General features: G+C 45.6%; 2 protein-coding genes across 5 annotated transcripts in view; one reads left to right on the top strand and one right to left on the bottom strand.

Moving 5' to 3' along the window:
* foxo1a (forkhead box O1 a) overlaps positions 1–4628 on the bottom strand; it is a 102469-nt gene extending 97841 nt beyond the window's left edge. Inside the window, exon 1 of the mRNA XM_036965061.2 lies at positions 3546–4628. Coding sequence (XP_036820956.1) covers positions 3546–4142 — 597 coding nt within the window. The 5' untranslated portion in view covers positions 4143–4628. The remainder of the gene's footprint in view (positions 1–3545) is intronic.
* A 1336-nt stretch (positions 4629–5964) lies between these two features.
* On the top strand, positions 5965–17950 carry slc25a15a (solute carrier family 25 member 15a). 4 transcript variants are annotated; one of them, XM_036965518.2, is made up of 8 exons: positions 5965–6351; positions 8733–8860; positions 10152–10263; positions 13160–13306; positions 14158–14298; positions 14534–14709; positions 15916–16074; positions 17660–17950. In XM_036965518.2, the coding sequence occupies exons 2-8, from the start codon at positions 8806–8808 to the stop codon at positions 17782–17784; spliced, it is 915 nt and encodes a 304-aa protein (XP_036821413.2). In that variant the 5' UTR covers positions 5965–6351; positions 8733–8805; the 3' UTR covers positions 17785–17950. The 4 variants fall into 4 exon arrangements, with proteins under 4 accessions (XP_036821413.2, XP_036821412.2, XP_036821414.2 ...); XM_036965517.2 differs by having other exon boundaries at positions 6003–6476; XM_036965519.2 differs by having other exon boundaries at positions 6030–6476; positions 8776–8860.
* Positions 17951–19832: the final 1882 nt, after the last annotated feature.

Genomic DNA, 19832 nt, shown 5'->3' with positions numbered 1-19832 from the left:
CTAACTACAGCTACAGTATGTTAACTACAGCTACAGAACAGCATGTTAACTACAGCTACAGTACAGTATGTTAACTACAGCTACAGAACAGTATGTTAACTACAGCTACAGAACAGTATGTTAACTACAGCTACAGCATGTTAACTACAGCTACAGTATGTTAACTACAGCTACAGCATGCTAACTACAGCTACAGAACAGTATGTTAACTACAGCTACAGTATGTTAACTACAGCTACAGTATGTTAACTACAGCTACAGTATGTTAACTACAGCTACTGAACAGTATGTTAACTGCAGCTACAGCATGTTAACTACTGCTACAGCATGTTAACTGCAGCTACAGCATGTTAACTACTGCTACAGCATGTTAACTGCAGCTACAGCATGTTAACTACAGCTACAGTATGTTAACTACAGCTACAGTATGTTAACTACAGCTACTGAACAGTATGTTAACTGCAGCTACAGCATGTTAACTACTGCTACAGCATGTTAACTGCAGCTACAGCATGTTAACTACTGCTACAGCATGTTAACTACTGCTACAGCATGTTAACTGCAGCTACAGCATGTTAACTACAGCTACAGCATGTTAACTACTGCTACAGCTACAGCATGTTAACTACTGCTACAGTATGTTAACTGCAGCTACAGCATGTTAACTACTGCTACAGCATGTTAACTACAGCTACTGAACAGCATGTTAACTACAGCTACAGCATGTTAACTACAGCTACTGAACAGCATGTTAACTACAGCTACTGAACAGCATGTTAACTACAGCTACAGCATGTTAACTGCAGCTACAGCATGTTAACTACTGCTACAGCATGTTAACTACAGCTACTGAACAGCATGTTAACTACAGCTACTGAACAGCATGTTAACTACAGCTACAGCTACAGAACAGCATGTTAACTACAGCTACTGAACAGTATGTTAACTACAGCTACAGCTACAGAACAGCATGTTAACTACTGCTACAGCATGTTAACTACAGCTACAGCATGTTAACTACAGCTACAGCATGTTAACTACAGCTACAGCATGTTAACTACAGCTACAGCATGTTAACTACAGCTACAGCATGTTAACTACAGCTACAGCATGTTAACTACAGCTACAGCATGTTAACTACTGCTACAGCATGTTAACTACAGCTACAGCATGTTAACTACAGCTACAGCATGTTAACTACAGCTACAGCATGTTAACTACAGCTACAGCATGTTAACTACTGCTACAGCATGTTAACTACAGCTACAGCATGTTAACTACAGCTACAGCATGTTAACTACAGCTACAGCATGTTAACTACAGCTACAGCATGTTAACTACAGCTACAGCATGTTAACTGCAGCTACAGTATGTTAACTACAGCTACAGCATGTTAACTACAGCTACAGAACAGCATGTTAACTGCAGCTACAGTATGTTAACTACAGCTACAGCATGTTAACTACAGCTACAGCATGTTAACTACAGCTACTGAACAGCATGTTAACTACAGCTACAGCATGTTAACTGCAGCTACAGCATGTTAACTACTGCTACAGCATGTTAACTACAGCTACTGAACAGCATGTTAACTACAGCTACTGAACAGCATGTTAACTACAGCTACAGCTACAGAACAGCATGTTAACTACAGCTACTGAACAGTATGTTAACTACAGCTACAGCTACAGAACAGCATGTTAACTACTGCTACAGCATGTTAACTACAGCTACAGCATGTTAACTACAGCTACAGCATGTTAACTACAGCTACAGCATGTTAACTACAGCTACAGCATGTTAACTGCAGCTACAGTATGTTAACTACAGCTACAGTACAGTATGTTAACTACAGCTACAGTACAGTATGTTAACTACAGCTACAGAACAGCATGTTAACTGCAGCTACAGTATGTTAACTACAGCTACAGCATGTTAACTACAGCTACAGCATGTTAACTACAGCTACAGAACAGCATGTTAACTGCAGCTACAGGATGTTAACTACAGCTACAGTATGTTAACTACAGCTACAGAACAGCATGTTAACTACAGCTACAGTATGTTAACTACAGCTACAGAACAGTATGTTAACTACTGCTACAGCATGTTAACTACTGCTACAGCATGTTAACTACTGCTACAGCATGTTAACTACAGCTACTGAACAGCATGTTAACTACAGCTACAGTATGTTAACTGCAGCTACAGCATGTTAACTACTGCTACAGCATGTTAACTACTGCTACAGCATGTTAACTACTGCTACAGCATGTTAACTACAGCTACTGAACAGCATGTTAACTGCAGCTACAGTACAGTATGTTAACTACAGCTACAGTATGTTAACTACAGCTACAGAACAGTATGTTAACTACAGCTACAGCATGCTAACTACAGCTACAGCATGCTAACTACAGCTACAGTATGTTAACTACAGCTACAGTATGTTAACTACAGCTACAGAACAGTATGTTAACTACAGCTACAGCATGCTAACTACAGCTACAGCATGCTAACTACAGCTACAGTATGCTAACTACAGCTACAGCATGCTAACTACAGCTACAGTATGTTAACTACAGCTACAGTATGTTAACTACAGCTACAGCTACAGCATGTTAACTACAGCTACAGTATGTTAACTACAGCTACAGCATGTTAACTACAGCTACAGCATGTTAACTGCAGCTACAGAACAGCATGTTAACTGCAGCTACAGTACAGTGTGTTAACTACTGCTACAGCTACAGTACAGTGTGTTAACTTATTTTAACTTATTATTTGAAGAGGAGGAGGGGCTCTTCCCAATAGTATTAGGGGGAGGCAGCTGGAGTTGGACAAGAATCCTGTTGAAGCCGTGTGTGTGTGTGTGTGTGTGTGTGTGTGTGTGTGTGTGTGTGTGTGTGTGTGTGTGTGTGTGTGTGTGTGTGTGTGTGTGTGTGTGTGTGTGTGTGGCCATGTGCTGACTGGGTTACAATTGGTAGCCACAGGTTTCTACAGGACACACAATGAATGGACATAAAGTGACTGATTGATTTGGGTGCACAAGACCAGAACATCATGTCTCCTCTGATACGTAGCATGATGCTATTAGGATATAAATGAACAACTGAACCTAAAGAGATAGCACTTTTACAATGTCTATAATACCCAATCCTACAATAAACATATTCTGGGAAAGCAGCAAGTCACCCTCACCTGGCCTTACTTAGTTACGTGTGTTATTAACATGCGATAACATGGGTTAATATTGTAATGAAACAGGCAGGGAGCAGGTCGCGAACCCTCGACCTTCTAGCCCGAGGTCCATCGCGCTGTCGACTGCGACGCAAAAGCATGCTCAAGCCGCTGAGTCGATATATGCGCTTACAAACCCAGGGTCGTTACAATATTATCACTTAAAAATAATGAACAGCGTCAACTTTGATATATAGGCAATTAAAGGTCAATTTCTCTATATCCTTATCAAAAAAAAAATGTATAGCCCTTAAATCATAACTCAAATCTCATCAGATGTAATGTACTGTATTGAAAAGCTTTACCTTCCATCCAGCAGAGCTGTTGCTATCTCCCTTGTCCTTGAAATAAGGCACGTTCTTCACCATCCAGTCATAGATCTGCGACAAGGTAAGTCTCTTGTCCGGGGTGCTCTCAATAGCCTTAGTTATGAGGTCCGCATAAGACATATTGCCCCAGGCGTTACGCCGAGATGAACTGCTTTTCCTCTGGGCAGCTGCAGCGGCCGCAGCCGCTACTGAAGATGCAGACCCGGCCGGAGAGGAGAGCAGAAGCACCTGTTGCTGCGGGAGTTGGGGGTTGTTCCCCGGGTGCTGCTGCTGATGCTGTTGGTGGTCGTGGATGCAGTTTTCCTGACATTGGAAATCATTGCAGAGGATGGTGGGTTTCTGATCCTCTTCGGGGTAATCTTCAGTCTCTTCTAATAAACTGAGGCTGGAGATGAATTCGGAGTTGCTGCTGGGTTCTTGTTTGACAGAAGGGGCGGGAGAGGAGGTGTTAGAGTCGCCCGGGGTGATGAACTCCGGACGTGGCAGGGGCCATGTGCAGGAGCGGGGCCGGGAAAGAGGCTCGAAATCCGGGTCGATCTCAACCTGTTGTGGTTGTTGGGCTGCCTCGGCCATAGTAGTAGCGAGAATAGCGTCAAAATGTCACATAGAATTAGTAAAGACAAAGTTACTCATACACAGCGGGTGATGTGAAGTCGACCAGAAAGTAAACAACCGAAAAGGGGGTAGTGGTCGACCACCTGAACAAAAAAATATCGGTCCGTCGGATAAACACTACATTGATATAAAGTCACAAATCAAGGCGGAGACAGCAACTACATCTAAGTCGACGATGACAACAAACAAAAAAATGTAGATACTCTGATTGTTGACGAATAGTATAGAAAAGTTAGAATAGAATAACAACAACAACAAAAAACAGCTTGGTGAACTTTTGTTTTATACAATCCAGTCGCAGTTATTGTTCAGTGCAGCAGTTCCGTTTACTCTTGCCTGTTGAATGTCAGTCTGCAGCCCGACAGCCGTGTTACAGGAGCTGTTTGTCAAATAATACCGCCCACATTTGACTGACAACTAAATCGGCCAATGACAGCTACTGAAAAACCAGAAAGACCACTATGTTTTCATTCTTATATAGCTGGTAAACATCTCTTTCTCTGAAAATATTAAAACGGGTACGCTTTGTGAAACGGTTGGCTAGGAAACTTAATCGGGTTGTTTTGTTGGAGAGAGAGAGATGTAAAAAGAGAGAGAGACTTCACCTTTTTACAACGTAACCTACTGTGAAAAGGACGAGTTATAAAATGAAGTGGGAGTTTTTTTTTTTCTGTCAGTCATGGTGTTGTTATTGTAAGTTGCATAGCGGGACAGGATGAGAGGAGAACCCCGATTTGTTAACTTTTAGAAATCATCACAACAACAGAAAAGGAGGCTGAAATTGCTATAATACTTATACAAATGAATATAGTACTTTAATTTCCCCCAGTTAAATTATAAATTTTTATTTGCAAATAGCCTAATAAAAATGTATGAAACAGCGCTGATCTGAGGGCGTTCTAATAGAACAACGTTAAACTACGCAAAAGGTTTTCGCGTCGAGGTGATTAAGCGCTATTTGGGATCGTTGAAAATGACTGTAAACCTCAGAACAAGACCGTTAATGATGATTTATTACACAGTCTTCATGAATCATACGCATCATCCACTACTGAAGTCTATCACATGCTCGTTTTCTACCGATGCCTAGTAGCCACCATAATGAGTTTTCTTCAAAATGCTTTATTGGTTATCCAATGGAAGTCAGAGGAACTGAAATTAAAACAGTAAATTGTTATCATAATTGGAGGATTATAATGATGATGAGGAGGAGAATGAGGAAGAACAGAAGTTACTTTGAGATTTTGTAAGTGTACAATTTTAACCTGGATGATTTAGTTAGGGCTTCGGTATGAAAAGTACTAGGTTGTCATGGCGAGGGTTATATAGAGGACTCAGCCAGCGGATCTGCCCCTGAGGCTGCTCCAATCCAACTCTTGACAACATACACTCATTGGACAACACTGTCAACCAGCGAAAACAGCCCACACTCCAGGCCGACTCTTTGCCTGTGCTAACATCTTTTGGCCATTTGCAGGTACTACCACAGTTTTATTTTTCATTTATCCTTTATTTAACTAGGCAAGTCAGTTAAATTAATGATGGCATACCCGGCCAAACCATAACCCGGACTACACTGGGCCAATTGTTCGCTGGCCAATGGGACTCGACAATCACGGCCGGTTGTGATACAGCCTGAAATCGATCCAGGGTCTGTAGTGACGACTCAAGCACTGAGATGCAGTGCTTGTGTCAATGTAGGCTTAATTCCCGTACAAATCAGGTACACACACAGTAATATGTCTCATTATAGCCGAACGTCTCGCACTTCTTTCACAATCACACAGGTTTCTGATGACAGATTTAAAAGTTTAACATGTATTCCTGGTCCATGCGCCAGTCAGTGCACATTAGAGCGCCCTTTGCGCACTACATGGGCGACAGCGTTCCAACGCAGGTGAAGACTCGTTCGTGACATAATAACTAAACCAGGAAGAAGACGTGAAGGAGCGTTAACTGTTTAGACGCTGGCAAGGAACCTCCGCGATTGTCTGACGGAATTTAGCCTGAGTGGATTTGGCGTAGCGCGTCTGTGAAGGAATGTGGATTTAACTTCAGTCAACCATCACATCCAACTCTCATGTCAAGTGACATATTTCAGGATTTTCCCGGCAACAATGCATTCTGGACACGAAAAATTGTATATTTCATGATGCAATCGTGAACGGTATGCGACAAAATTGTCTTCCGCTTTAATCTGGGTGTAGACAGTCTATTGTAACTACAACAACGCTACACAGACAACATTGACAAAGCAGAAACAGACTGTCACGGCTACTTCCTTTGCTATTGGTAAACCTCGATTCAAACATAATACTCAGACTGTGATTAACATATATGGCTATGATATGGACAGGGTTTGGTTAGTTACTTTCTAAATGCAATCCGTTACCGTTATTAGTTACCTTTCCAAAATGTTAATTAGTTACGTAACTTTTGGATTGCCCAAACTCAGTAACGTAATCAGATTACTTTCTGTTACTTTTGGATTATTTTCCGTTTAAGAACCGTAGAAGTAAACAACATTTGGCGTGTCACCATAGTGATCTCTGACTCGTGGTCAGACTGGCTCAGGTGGAACAAACTTAAACTTGCACCTTTTAAACTTGCACCTTTTAAACTTGCACCTTTTACCATTGGTGAATTGAATGTAAATGAAAAGTGTCACAATGTATTTTTTTTTCTCGAAAAACATCCTTTCTTTCCTTTTTTAAAAAGTAATCAAAGAAGTAATCCATCTAGTTTTTCTAAAGTATCTGATTACATTAAAAATAAAAATAAATAAGTATCAGATTGCATGTAACCATTTAACCCCCCCCCCATCCCTGTGTTACCCCATTCCTGTGTTACCCCATCCCTGTGTTACCCCGTCCCTGTGTTACCCCATCCCTGTGTTACCCCATCCCTGTGTTACCCCATCCCTGTATCCCTGTGTTACCCCATCCCTGTATCCCTGTGTTACCCCATCCCCGTGTTACCCCATCCCTGTGTTACCCCATCCCCGTGTTACCCCGTCCCCGTGTTACCCCATCCCGTGTTACCCCATCCCCGTGTTACCCCATCCCCGTGTTACCCCATCCCCGTGTTACCCCATCCCCGTGTTACCCCGTCCCCGTGTTACCCCATCCCCGTGTTACCCCATCCCTGTGTTACCCCATCCCTGTGTTACCCCGTCCCTGTGTTACCCCGTCCCTGTGTTACCCCGTCCCTGTGTTACCCCATCCCTGTGTTACCCCATCCCTGTGTTACCCCGTCCCTGTGTTACCCCGTCCCTGTGTTACCCCGTCCCTGTGTTACCCCATCCCTGTGTTACCCCATCCCTGTGTTACCCCATCCCTGTATCCCTGTGTTACCCCATCCCTGTATCCCTGTGTTACCCCATCCCCGTGTTACCCCATCCCTGTGTTACCCCATCCCCGTGTTACCCCGTCCCCGTGTTACCCCATCCCCGTGTTACCCCATCCCCGTGTTGCCCCGTCCCTGTGTTACCCCATCCCTGTTACCCCATCCCTGTGTTACCCCGTCCCCGTGTTACCCCATCCCCGTGTTACCCCATCCCCGTGTTACCCCATCCCTGTGTTACCCCATCCCTGTGTTACCCCGTCCCTGTGTTACCCCGTCCCCCGTGTTACCCCATCCCCCATCCCCATGTCGAACTGCTTTGCTTTATATTGGCCAGGTCGCAATTGTAAATGAGAACTTGTTCTCAACTTGCCTACCTGGTTAAATAAAGGTGAAATAAATAAATAAATCCCTGTGTTTATAATATGGTTACCTATAGATTATTATTGTCAGGTCTTTAATAGGTTTGAGGCCATGGCAAGCATAGTCTTCTATCCGGTTCTGAGGACATGAACCTGAACTGGAGACCCATCAGTAGGCTAACCTACGTGACCTGTCAATGCACCCCCCCCCCCCCCCCCCCCCCCCCACCCCACCCCGAATGGCACCCTGGCCCCTTTGTAGTGCACTTCTTCTGATCAAGGCCCCTGGTCAAAAGAAGTGCACTTACATTAGGGAATAGCGTGCCATTTTCAGACTCCTTCAATCTGCTGCCCCCTGTACTGTAACCCTAACCCTAACCCTAACCCTAACCCTAACCCTGTACTGTAACCCTAACCCTAACCCTGTACTGTAACCCTAACCCTAACCCTGTACTGTAACCCTAACCCTAACCCTGTACTGTAACCCTAACCCTAACCCTGTACTTTAAACCAAGGTTTAGGTCATCCACTAGGCTTCTTCAGTGAGCATGGGGTTTAGCACAATGACTGACCTGCGCATAGATTTACTTTCCTCAAGACAACATGTTAAAATGGTATTTATAGATGGTAGTTACACACAGTAATGGTGATACTATCACATGATGACTGTCATGTAGGCTTGTGGTTTTTGATAAAACGCACAGGGACAGTAGAATATTACTAACCTAATATTTGTATGAGTTTAACTTCGATAACAGCCTGTGAATGTTTACTGTGAGTGGTTTTGTTCTTGGATAACAGCCTGTGAATGTTTACTGTGAGTGGTTTTGTTCTTCTTTAACAGCCTGTGAATGTTTACTGTGAGTGGTGTGTCCTTCTATAACCAGTGGTGAAGGTTTAGCATCATCATCATCATCATGGCACCTCATCCAGTGGTCCAGGCCATCATAGACCTCTCAGCTGGAGCGATAGGTAGGTCTACATCTAGATTACCTCCCAAATTGCACCCTCTTCCCTCTAGTGCACTACTTTTAGCCAGGTTCCATAGGGTAGTGCTCTATTTTAGACCAGGGTCTATAGGGCTCTTGGTGGAACAGGCTGGCAACAATAAGGATCCCCCTAACAATGTTTGGCACGCTGGCAACAATAAGGATCCCCCTAACAATGTGTGGCACGCTGGCAACAATAAGGATCCCCCCTAACAATGTGTGGCAGGCTGGCAACAATAAGGATCCCCCCTAACAATGTGTGGAAGGCTGGCAACAATAAGGATCCCCCCTAACAATGTGTGGCAGGCTGGCAGCAGTAAAGAGGCCTGTCTAGGCCTGACGTCAAAATGTGTCATCTGTTTTGGAAAAGTTAAAAAGGAAAAGTCAGCAAAATATAATTTGGGGTGTTGTCCTCCTCTCCATCTCCCTCCTCTGTCTCCTCTCCATATCCCTCCTCCTCCTCTCCTCCTCTGTCTCCTCTCCATATCCCTCCTCCTCCTCGTCTCCTCTCCATATCCCTCCTACTCCTCTCCTCCTCTCCATGTCTCTTCATCTCCCTCCTCCTTTCCTCCCCTCCTCCAATGCTTCCTCTCTATCTCCCTCATTCTCCCCTCCTCATCTGTCTCCTCCATCTCCCTCCTCTCCTCATCTGTCTCCTCTCCATGTCCCTCCTCCTCCTCTCCTCCTCTGTCTCCTCTCCATGTCTCTTCATCTCCCTCCTCCTCTCCTCTTCCTCCCCTCCTCCTCCAGTGTCTCCTCTCCATCTCCCTCCTTCTCCCCTCCTCCTCTGTCTCCTCTCCATTTCCCTCCTCATCTGTCTCCCCACCATCTCCCTCCTCATCTGTCTCCCCTCCATCTCCCTCCTCCTCAGTCTCCTCTCCATATCCCTCCCTCCTCCTCCCTCGGTCTCCTCTCCATCTCCCTCCTCCTCTGTCTCCTCTCCATCTCCCTCCTCTCCTCCTCTGTCTCATCTATGTCTCTTCATCTCCCTCCTCCTCTCCATCTCCCTCCTTCTCCCCTACTCATCTGTCTCCTCTCCATCTCCCTCCTCCTCGGTCTCCTCTCCATCTCCCTCCTCATCTGTCTCTTCTCCATCTCCCTCCTCTCCATCTCCCTCCTCATCTTCATCTCCCTCCTCCCCTCCTCTGATCCGAAATCTGTACCTAGGGGAAACCACACTCAGTAGCTGTGTTTCAAACCCTCTCCATCTTCTCCCTCCTCTCCTCCTCATCGGTCTCCTCTCCATCTTCTCCCTCCGCCCATGTTGCCTTTAGGTGGGACAGCCTGTGTGTTCAGTGGCCAGCCGTTTGACACAGCCAAGGTGAAGATGCAGACCTTCCCTTCCATGTACCGAGGCTTCCTCCACTGCTTCATGGCCACCTACAGGTAAACACATGACCGTACAGTGGTATTATTCCTGAATCCTGTGTATTTACAGTAGTATTATTCCTGAATCCTGTGTATTTACAGTAGTATTATTCCTGAATCCTGTGTATTTACAGTAGTATTATTCCTGAATCCTGTGTATTTACAGTAGTATTATTCCCGAATCCTGTGTATTTACAGTAGTATTATTCCGGAATCCTGTGTATTTACAGTAGTATTATTCCTGAATCCTGTGTATTTACAGTAGTATTATTCCGGAATCCTGTGTATTTACAGTAGTATTATTCCTGAATCCTGTGTATTTACAGTAGTATTATTCCGGAATCCTGTGTATTTACAGTAGTATTATTCCTGAATCCTGTATATGTACAGTAGTATTATGCCTGAATCCTGTGTATTTACAGTAGTATTATTCCGGAATCATGTGTATTTACAGTAATAGTATTCCTGAATCCTGTGTATTTACAGTAGTATTATTCCAGAATCCTGTGTATTTACAGTAGTATTATTCCTGAATCCTGTGTATTTACAGTAGTATTATTCCTGAATCCTGTGTATTTACAGTATTATTATTCCTGAATCCTGTGTATTTACAGTAGTATTATTCCTGAATCCTGTGTATTTACAGTAGTATTATTCCTGAATCCTGTGTATTTACAGTAGTATTATTCCTGAATCCTGTGTATTTACCTTTCATATAAATACAGCACCAGTCAAAAGTTTGGACACACCTGCTCATTCCAGGGTTTATTCTTTATTTGTACTATTTTCTACATTGTAAAATAATAGTGAAAACATCAACACTATGAAATAACACATATGGAATCATGTAGTAACCAAAAAAAGTGTTAAAACAAATCTAAATATATTTCTTCAAAGTAGACACCATTTGCCTTGATGACAGCTTGTGTGTCCAAACTTTTGACTGGTACTGTATATACTGTACATACACTACATGACCAAAAGTATGTGGTCACCTGCTCGTCCAACATCTCATTCCAAAATCACGGACATTAATATGGAGTTGATCCCCCATTAGCTGCTATAACAGCCTCCACTCTTCTGGGAAGGCTTTCCACTAGATGTTGGAACATTGCTGCTATAACAGCCTCCACTCTTCTGGGAAGGCTTTCTACTAGATGTTGGAACATTGCTGCTATAACGGCCTCCACTCTCCTGGGAAGGCTTTCCACTAGATGATGGAACATTGCTGCTATAACAGCCTCCACTCTTCTGGGAAGGCTTTCCACTAGATGTTGGAACATTGCTGCTATAACAGCCTCCACTCTTCTGGGAAGGCTTTCTACTAGATGTTGGAACATTGCTGCTATAACGGCCTCCACTCTCCTGGGAAGGCTTTCCACTAGATGCTGGAACATTGCTGCTATAACAGCCTCCACTCTTCTGGGAAGGCTTTCCACTAGATGTTGGAACATTGCTGCCATAACAGCCTCCACTCTTCTGGGAAGGCTTTCCACTAGATGTTGGAACATTGCTGCTATAACAGCCTCCACTCTTCTGGGAAGGCTTTCTACTAGATGTTGGAACATTGCTGCTATAACGGCCTCCACTCTCCTGGGAAGGCTTTCCACTAGATGCTGGAACATTGCTGCTATAACAGACTCCACTCTTCTGGGAAGGATTTCCACTAGATGTTGGAACATTGCTGTGGGGACTTGCTTCCATTCAGCCACAAGAGCATTAGTGAGGTCGGGAACACTGATGTTGGGCGATTAGGCCTGGCTCACAGTCGGTATTCCAATTCATCCCAAAGGTGTTCGATGGGGTTGAGGTCAGGGCTTTGTGCAGGCCAGTCAAGTTATTCCACACCGATCTCAGCAAACCATTTCTGTACGGACATCACTTTGTGCATGGGTGCATTGTCATGCTGAAAGATGAAGGGCCTTCCCCAAACTGTTGGAAGCACAGAATCGTCTAGAATGTTATTGTATGCTGTAGCATTAAGATTTCCCTTCACTGGAACTAAGGAGCCTAACCTGAACCATGAAGAACAGCCCCAGACCATTATTCCACCTCCACCAAACTTTACAGTTGCCACTATGCATTCGGGCAGGTAGCATTCTCCTGGCATCCGCCAAACCCAGATTAGTCCGTCGGACTGCCAAATGGTGAAGCGTGATACATCACAACAGAGAACGTGTTTCCACTGCTCCAGAGTCCAATGGCGCTGAGCTTTACACCACTCCAGCCGACGCTTGGCATTGCGCATGGTGATCTTAGGCTTGTGTTCGGCTGCTCGGCCATGGAAACCCATTTCATGAAGCTCCCGAAGAATAGTTATTGTGCTGACGTTGCTTCTAGAGGCAGTTTGGAACTCAGTAGTGAGTGTTGCAACCGAGGACAGATGATTTTTACATGCTTCAGCACTCGGCGGTCCCGTTCTGTGAGCTTGAGTGACCTGCCACTTCGCGGCAGAGCCGTTGTTGCTCCTAGACGTTTCCACTTCATAATAACAGCATTTACAGTTGACCGGGGCAGCTCTAGTAGGGCGGAAATTTCACGAACTGACTTGTTGGAAAGGTGGTATCCTATAACGGTGCCACATTGAAAGTCACTGATCTCTTCAGTATGAGCCATTCTACTGCCAATGTTTGTCTATGGAGATTGCATGACTGTGTGCTTGATTTTTATGCACCTAACAGAAACAGGTGTGACTGAAATAGCCAAATCATCTAATTTGAAGAGGTGTCCACATACTGCTGTATATATAGTTTATCTTGATGGAGGCTAACACAACATAACGATCTGGTTGAAGTAATAAAAATGTATTTTTCCATTTAAGCATTTTTCCAAGTTTCCAACTTCCATTATCCTCCAAGAGTTTCTGAATCGGAATACCTGTGTTTCCTGTCAATGTTACCTGACGGGTCTGTAGACAGATGGGTCTGAGAGGGCTGTACCAGGGAGCCACCCCAGCCCTCATAGCCAACATCGCAGAGAACGCTGTCCTTTTCATGAGCTATGGTTTCTGTCAGGACGTGTTGCGGCGAATCACTGGGATGGACCGAGCCGTAGAACTCAGGTTAGACTGCCATGTAGGACCACAAAGACAAGCTTTTGCATTGTTAGGCTCTTTCTTCAGGGTCTTTCTTCAGGGTCTTTCTACAGGGTCTTTCTTCAGGGTCTTTCTTCAGGGTCTTTCTTCAGGGTCTTTCTACAGGGTCTTTCTACAGGGTCTTTCTTCAGGGTCTTTCTACAGGGTCTTTCTTCAGGGTCTTTCTTCAGGGTCTTTCTACAGGGTCTTTCTTCAGGGTCTTTCTTCAGGGTCTTTCTACAGGGTCTTTCTACAGGGTCTTTCTTCAGGGTCTTTCTACAGGGTCTTTCTTCAGGGTCTTTCTACAGGGTCTTTCTTCAGGGTCTTTCTACAGGGTCTTTCTTCAGGGTCTTTCTTCAGGGTCTTTCTACAGGGTCTTTCTTCAGGGTCTTTCTTCAGGGTCTTTCTACAGGGTCTTTCTTCAGGGTCTTTCTACAGGGTCTTTCTTCAGGGTCTTTCTACAGGGTCTTTCTTCAGGGTCTTTCTACAGGGTCTTTCTTCAGGGTCTTTCTTCAGGGTCTTTCTACAGGGTCTTTCTTCAGGGTCTTTCTTCAGGGTCTTTCTACAGGGTCTTTCTACAGGGTCTTATAAAGTGTGTATTGTGTATAATACTAGATCTTACATGATTGTAATTCTGTCCAAGCAGATAATTGTATAGGCATTTAATTCAACAATGATCTTTCCAAGTCTTTCACATGACCTTTAAATAATCAGTTGTGTAACAGTAACCAGAGGTTAGGATTTTGTGTTCTTTGCCAATTTACTGCAAAAAGATGTTCCCTCTGCTATGGTTCTCCTCCTTCATATTTCACCACCGGTGCTCGGTCCCTCTCCTTTAGTGACCTCCAGAAGGCGTGTTCAGGCTCCCTAGCCTCCATCTTCTCCTCCCTGGCTCTCTGTCCCACAGAGCTGGTCAAGTGTCGTCTGCAGGCCATGCATGAGATGGAGGCCTCCGGTAAGATACCCGCAGGGCAGAAGAGGTAAGAGAAGATGCTATAACACCGTGCTTCTACATCTGCATTGCTTGCTGTTTTGGGGAGGGGGGAGGGGGGGGGGGGTTAGCCTGGCGTTCTATATAGCACTTTGTACCATCTGCAGATGTAAAAAGGGCTTTATAAATACTTTTGATGCATGAGATGGAGGCCTCTGGTAAGATACCTGCAAGGCAGTGGGATTCATACCTCCAATATCTGTGTTGTGTCTCCCTGGGTCCAGTTCGGTGTGGTCCGTGGTTCGGACTGTGTTGAGGAAGGACGGTCCTCTTGGGTTCTACCAGGGTTTGACTACAACCATCGTCAGGGAGGTTCCCGGGTATTTCTGCTTCTTCGGAGCCTACGAGCTCTGTCGCACGACATTTGCTCAGCATCTGAACACCGAAAAGGATGGCATAGGTATGATGGTGAAATCATGAACACCTGTTGTATCTATGTATTCATTCAAGTTTTGCAATGCAACTATTTGAGTAATTACTGTGTTCCAAATGGCTCCTCTCTTCCCCTCTCCTTTCCTCTCATCATCTCACCTCCTCACTCCCCTCTCATCATCTCTCCTCCCCTCATCTCTCCTCCCCTCTCCTCATCATCATCTCTCCTCCTCTCTCCCCTCTCCTCTCATCATCTCTCCTCCCCTCTCCTCTCATCATCTCTCCTCCCCTCTCCCCTCTCCTCTCATCATCTCTCCTCTCCTCCCCTCTCCTCTCCTCCTCTCTCCTCATCATCTCTCCTCCCCTCTCCCCTCTCCTCTCCTTTCCTCTCCTACTCATCTCTCCTCTCATCTCCCTCTCATCGTCTCTCCTCCCCTCTCCTCTCCTCCCATCATCTCTCCTCCCCTCTCCTCTCATCATCTCTCCTCCTCTCTCCCATCTCCTCTCTCCTCTCATCTCTCCTCCCCTCTCCTCCTCTCTCCCCTCTCCTCTCTCCCCTCTCCTCTCCTCTCATCATCTCTCCTCCCCTCTCCTCCCCTCTCCTCTCCTCTCCTCTCATCTCCTCATCTCTCCTCCCCTCTCCTCTCCTCCCATCATCTCTCCTCCCCTCTCCTCTCATCATCTCTCCTCCTCTCTCCCATCTCCTCTCTCCTCTCATCATCTCTCCTCCCCTCTCCTCCTCTCTCCCCTCTCCCCTCTCCTCTCCTCTCCTCATCTCTCCTCCCCTCTCCCCCCCTCTCCTCTCTCCTCTCCTCTCATCATCTCTCCTCCCCTCTCCTCCCCTCTCCTCTCCTCTCATCATCTCTCCTCCCCTCTCCTCTCCTCCCCTCTCCTCTCTCCTCCCCTCTCCCCTCTCCTCTCATCTCCCCTCTCTTCTCATCATCTCTCCTCCCCTCTTGTCTCCTCTCCTTTCCTCTCCTCCCCTCTACCCTCTCCGCTCATCATCTCTCCTCCCCTCTCCTCTCATCATCTCTCCTCCCCTCTCATCATCTCTCCTCCCCTCTCATTATCTCTCCTCTCATCCCCTGTCCTCCTCTCTCCCCTCTCCTCTCATCCCCTCTCATCCTCTCTCCTCACTCCCCTCTCCCCTCTCATCCCCTCTCATCCTCTTTCCCCTCTCTCCTCTCCACTCCTCCCCTCCCCTCTTCTGCCCTCCCCCTCCTCTCCTCTCTAGGCGTTGTCCCTCTAATGTTCAGTGGTGGGTTTGGGGGAGCGTGCCTGTGGCTGGTGGTCTATCCCATAGACTGTGTGAAGTCCAGGATCCAGGTCCACTCGCTAGCAGGCAGACAGCAAGGCTTCATCAAGACCTTGATGGGGATCATACGCACTGAAGGCGAGGGAACGAAGTGATACAATACATACTGCATACTAGCTGAATTATAGTACTACTATATGTGTGAATGGAAATGGGTATACTGTACACAGTGAGCTGGAGTATCTCTTCCAGTCCACTGCAGTGGTGGAAAAAGTACCCAGTTGTCATACTTGAGTAAAAGTAAAGATACCCTAATAGAAAATGACTCGAGTCAAAGTGAAAGTCACCCAGTGAAATACTACGTGAGTAAAAGTCTAAATGTATTTGGTTTAAAAATCTACTTAAGTATCAATCATTTAAAATTCCTTATAAGTAAGCAAACCAGACGGCACCATTTAAATAAATACAAAAAGGATGGATAGCCAGAGGCGCGCTCAGGCGCTCAGGCGCTCAGGCGCTCAGACGCTCAGACGCTCAGACGCTCAGACGCTCAGACGCTCAGACACTCCGACACTCCGACAGACACTCAGACACTCCGACAGACACTCAGACACTCAGACACTCAGACATCTTTACAAACGAAGCCTGTGTTTACTGAGTCCTCCAGATCAGAGGCAGTAGGGATGACCAGGGATGTTCTCTGTTTAGTGAGTCCTCCAGATCAGAGGCAGTAGAGATGACCAGGGATGTTCTCTGTTTAGTGAGTCCTCCAGATCAGAGGCAGTAGGGATGACCAGGGATGTTCTCTGTTTAGTGAGTCCTCCAGATCAGAGGTAGTAGGGATGACCAGGGATGTTCTCTGTTTAGTGAGTCTGCCAGATCAGAGGCAATAGAGATGACCAGGAATGTTCTCTGTTCAGTGAGTCCTCCAGATCAGAGGCTGTAGGGATGACCAGGGATGTTCTCGGTTTAGGGAGTCCTCCAGATCAGAGGCAGTAGGGATGACCAGGGATGTTCTCTGTTTAGTGAGTCCTCCAGATCAGAGGCAGTAGGGATGACCAGGAATGTTCTCTGTTCAGTGAGTCCTCCAGATCAGAGGCAGTAGGGATGACCAGGGATGTTCTCTGTTTAGTGAGTCCTCCAGATCAGAGGCTGTAGGGATGACCAGGGATGTTCTCTGTTTAGTGAGTCCTCCAGATCAGAGGCAGTAGGGATGACCAGGGATGTTCTCTGTTTAGTGAGTCCTCCAGATCAGAGGCTGTAGGGATGACCAGGGATGTTCTCTGTTTAGTGAGTCCTCCAGATCAGAGACAGTAGGGATGACGAGGGATGTTCTCTGTTTAGTGAGTCCTCCAGATCAGAGGCAGTAGGGATGACCAGGGATGTTCTCTGTTTAGTGAGTCCTCCAGATCAGAGGCAGTAGGGATGACCAGGGACGTTCTCTGTTTAGTGAGTCCTCCAGATCAGAGGCAGTAGGGATGACCAGGGACGTTCTCTGTTTAGTGAGGGTGGGCAAGTTGAGAATAAGTTCTCATTTACAACTGCAACCTGGCCAAGATAAAGCAAAGCAGTTCGACAGATACAACAACACAGAGTTACACATGGAGTAAAACAAACATACAGTCAATAATACAGTATAAACAAGTCTATATACAATGTGAGCAAATGAAAATAAAATTATAAACAGAACCTGTCTTCCTCTATATTTCTGTTCTTCCTATAGGAGTGGCTCCTCTCTACTCAGGCCTCACCCCCACCATGATCAGAACCTTCCCTGCCAACGGAGCTCTCTTCTTGGCCTATGAGCTCAGCCGTAAGGCGATGATGCAGAAGTTTGGAGACGTCTGATTGGCTGATCCCTCTGTTTCCTCCACCAATGCCTGCACTTTGGTTGGCATCCCAAAATGGAACCTTATGTTGAGCAGGTCACAGTTATTTGAGAATGTAGAGTCCTTGGTGTTCTGTAAAAACATTTAATAAAGTCGCACACGCTATGTTGAATGGCTAATCCTAACCTGTCATATACAGTGTGATATTTCTCTCTTTTCATACAGTTTACTCACACTTAGTCAGCACTTCTACAAAACAGGTTTTCAGGTGTGTGCCAGCTTATACAGTTATTCTATGGGACACCTATCTACTGTGAAGGTACTGTGAATCTACTGTGAAAGTACTGTGAAGGTACTCTGAATCTACTGTGAAAGTACTGTGAAGGTACTGTGAAAGTACTGTGAATCTACTGTGAAGGTACTGTGAAGGTACTGTAAATCTACTGTGAAAGTACTGTGAAGGTACTGTAAATCTACTGCGAAGGCACTGTGAAGGTACTGTAAATCTACTGTGAAGACACTTTGAATCTACTGTGAAGGTATTGTGAATCTACTGTGAAGGTACTGTGTATAATTAGAACAAAATGTGCATTCAAAGAGGAGTTTTACCATTCAAACTGGTGCTGAACCACGGCAAGTTGAGAGGCACATCGTCATGTTATTAGATTAAGTGTATACTCTGGTAAACACAATGACTTCTGGAAGACACTGTTCTTTATAACAATCACATCAAATGTATTTATAAAAGCCCTTCTTACATCAGCTGATGTCTCAAAGTGCTGTACAGAAACCCAGCCTAAAACCCCCCAAAACAGCAAGCAATGCAGGTGTAGAAGCACCGTAAAAATAAATATTCACTAATAACTGTAGAAGCACCGTAACAATAAATATTCACTAATAACTGTAGAAGCACCGTAACAATAAACATTCACTAATAACTGTAGAAGCACCGTAACAATAAATATTCACGAATAACTGTAGAAGCACCGTAACAATAAATATTCACTAATAACTGTAGAAGCACCGTAACAATAAATATTCACTAATAACTGTAGAAGCACCGTAACAATAAATATTCACTAATAACTGTAGAAGCACCGTAACAATAAACATTCACTAATAACTGTTGGTTTTATATTCCCCTCTAGTTCTCTCTCTCTCCTTCCCTTCCTCCCTCCCTCCTTCCATCCTTATCCCCTCCTCCCTCCCTCCCTCCGTCCTTCCATCCTTATCCCCTCCTTCCTCCCTCCCTCCCTCCGTCCTTCCATCCTTATCCCCTCCTTCCTCCCTCCCTCCGTCCTTCCATCCTTATCCCCTCCTTCCTCCCTCCCTCCCTCTGTCCTTCCGTCCTTATCCCCTCCTTCCTCCCTCCCTCCGTCCTTCCATCCTTATCCCCTCCTTCCTCCCTCCCTCCGTCCTTCCATCCTTATCCCCTCCTTCCTCCCTCCCTCCCTCCGTCCTTCCATCCTTATCCCCTCCTTCCTCCCTCCCTCCGTCCTTCCATCCTTATCCCCTCCTTCCTCCCTCCCTCCCTCCGTCCTTCCATCCTTATCCCCTCCTTCCTCCCTCCCTCCGTTCTTCCATCCTTATCCCCTCCTTCCTCCCTCCCTCCCTCCGTCCTTCCATCCTTATCCCCTCCTCCATCCCTCCCTCCGTCCTTCCATCCTTATCCCCTCCTCCATCCCTCCCTCCCTTATTCCCCGGTAATGACACTGTGTCGGCCTCTCTGCCTCTCCAAGGATCTACACGACCTAAAGATGACACTGACTGTAGATGCTCAGAGTAAGGCAGTACAATTCCAGTCGACGAGGCCTGTGTCAGGTGATCATATCATCTTGTGTTTGGATCGAGCCCCGTTCCCCGTCCCCCCACTAGCATGGTGTCAAGATACCACCGATTAATGACAGCGCCAAAACGATATGATATAAAGATATACAATAGAATAATCACACTTCACTAGCTAAGGACAACTTCCAGGGGATTTTAATTGTGTTCGTTAATGAGCCTCTCCTCTCTTCCACACTGTATCGGGGGACTGCAGCATCAACAGAGAAACTCTCTCAGACA

This window comes from Oncorhynchus mykiss, chromosome 27 (assembly GCF_057628025.1).
Source record: "Oncorhynchus mykiss isolate SJ-2025 chromosome 27, ASM5762802v1, whole genome shotgun sequence".
NCBI classification, from domain to species: Eukaryota; Metazoa; Chordata; class Actinopteri; order Salmoniformes; family Salmonidae; genus Oncorhynchus; species Oncorhynchus mykiss.
Note: the sequence above shows the minus strand (reverse complement) of the source record. Positions and strands in the feature narration are given on the sequence as shown.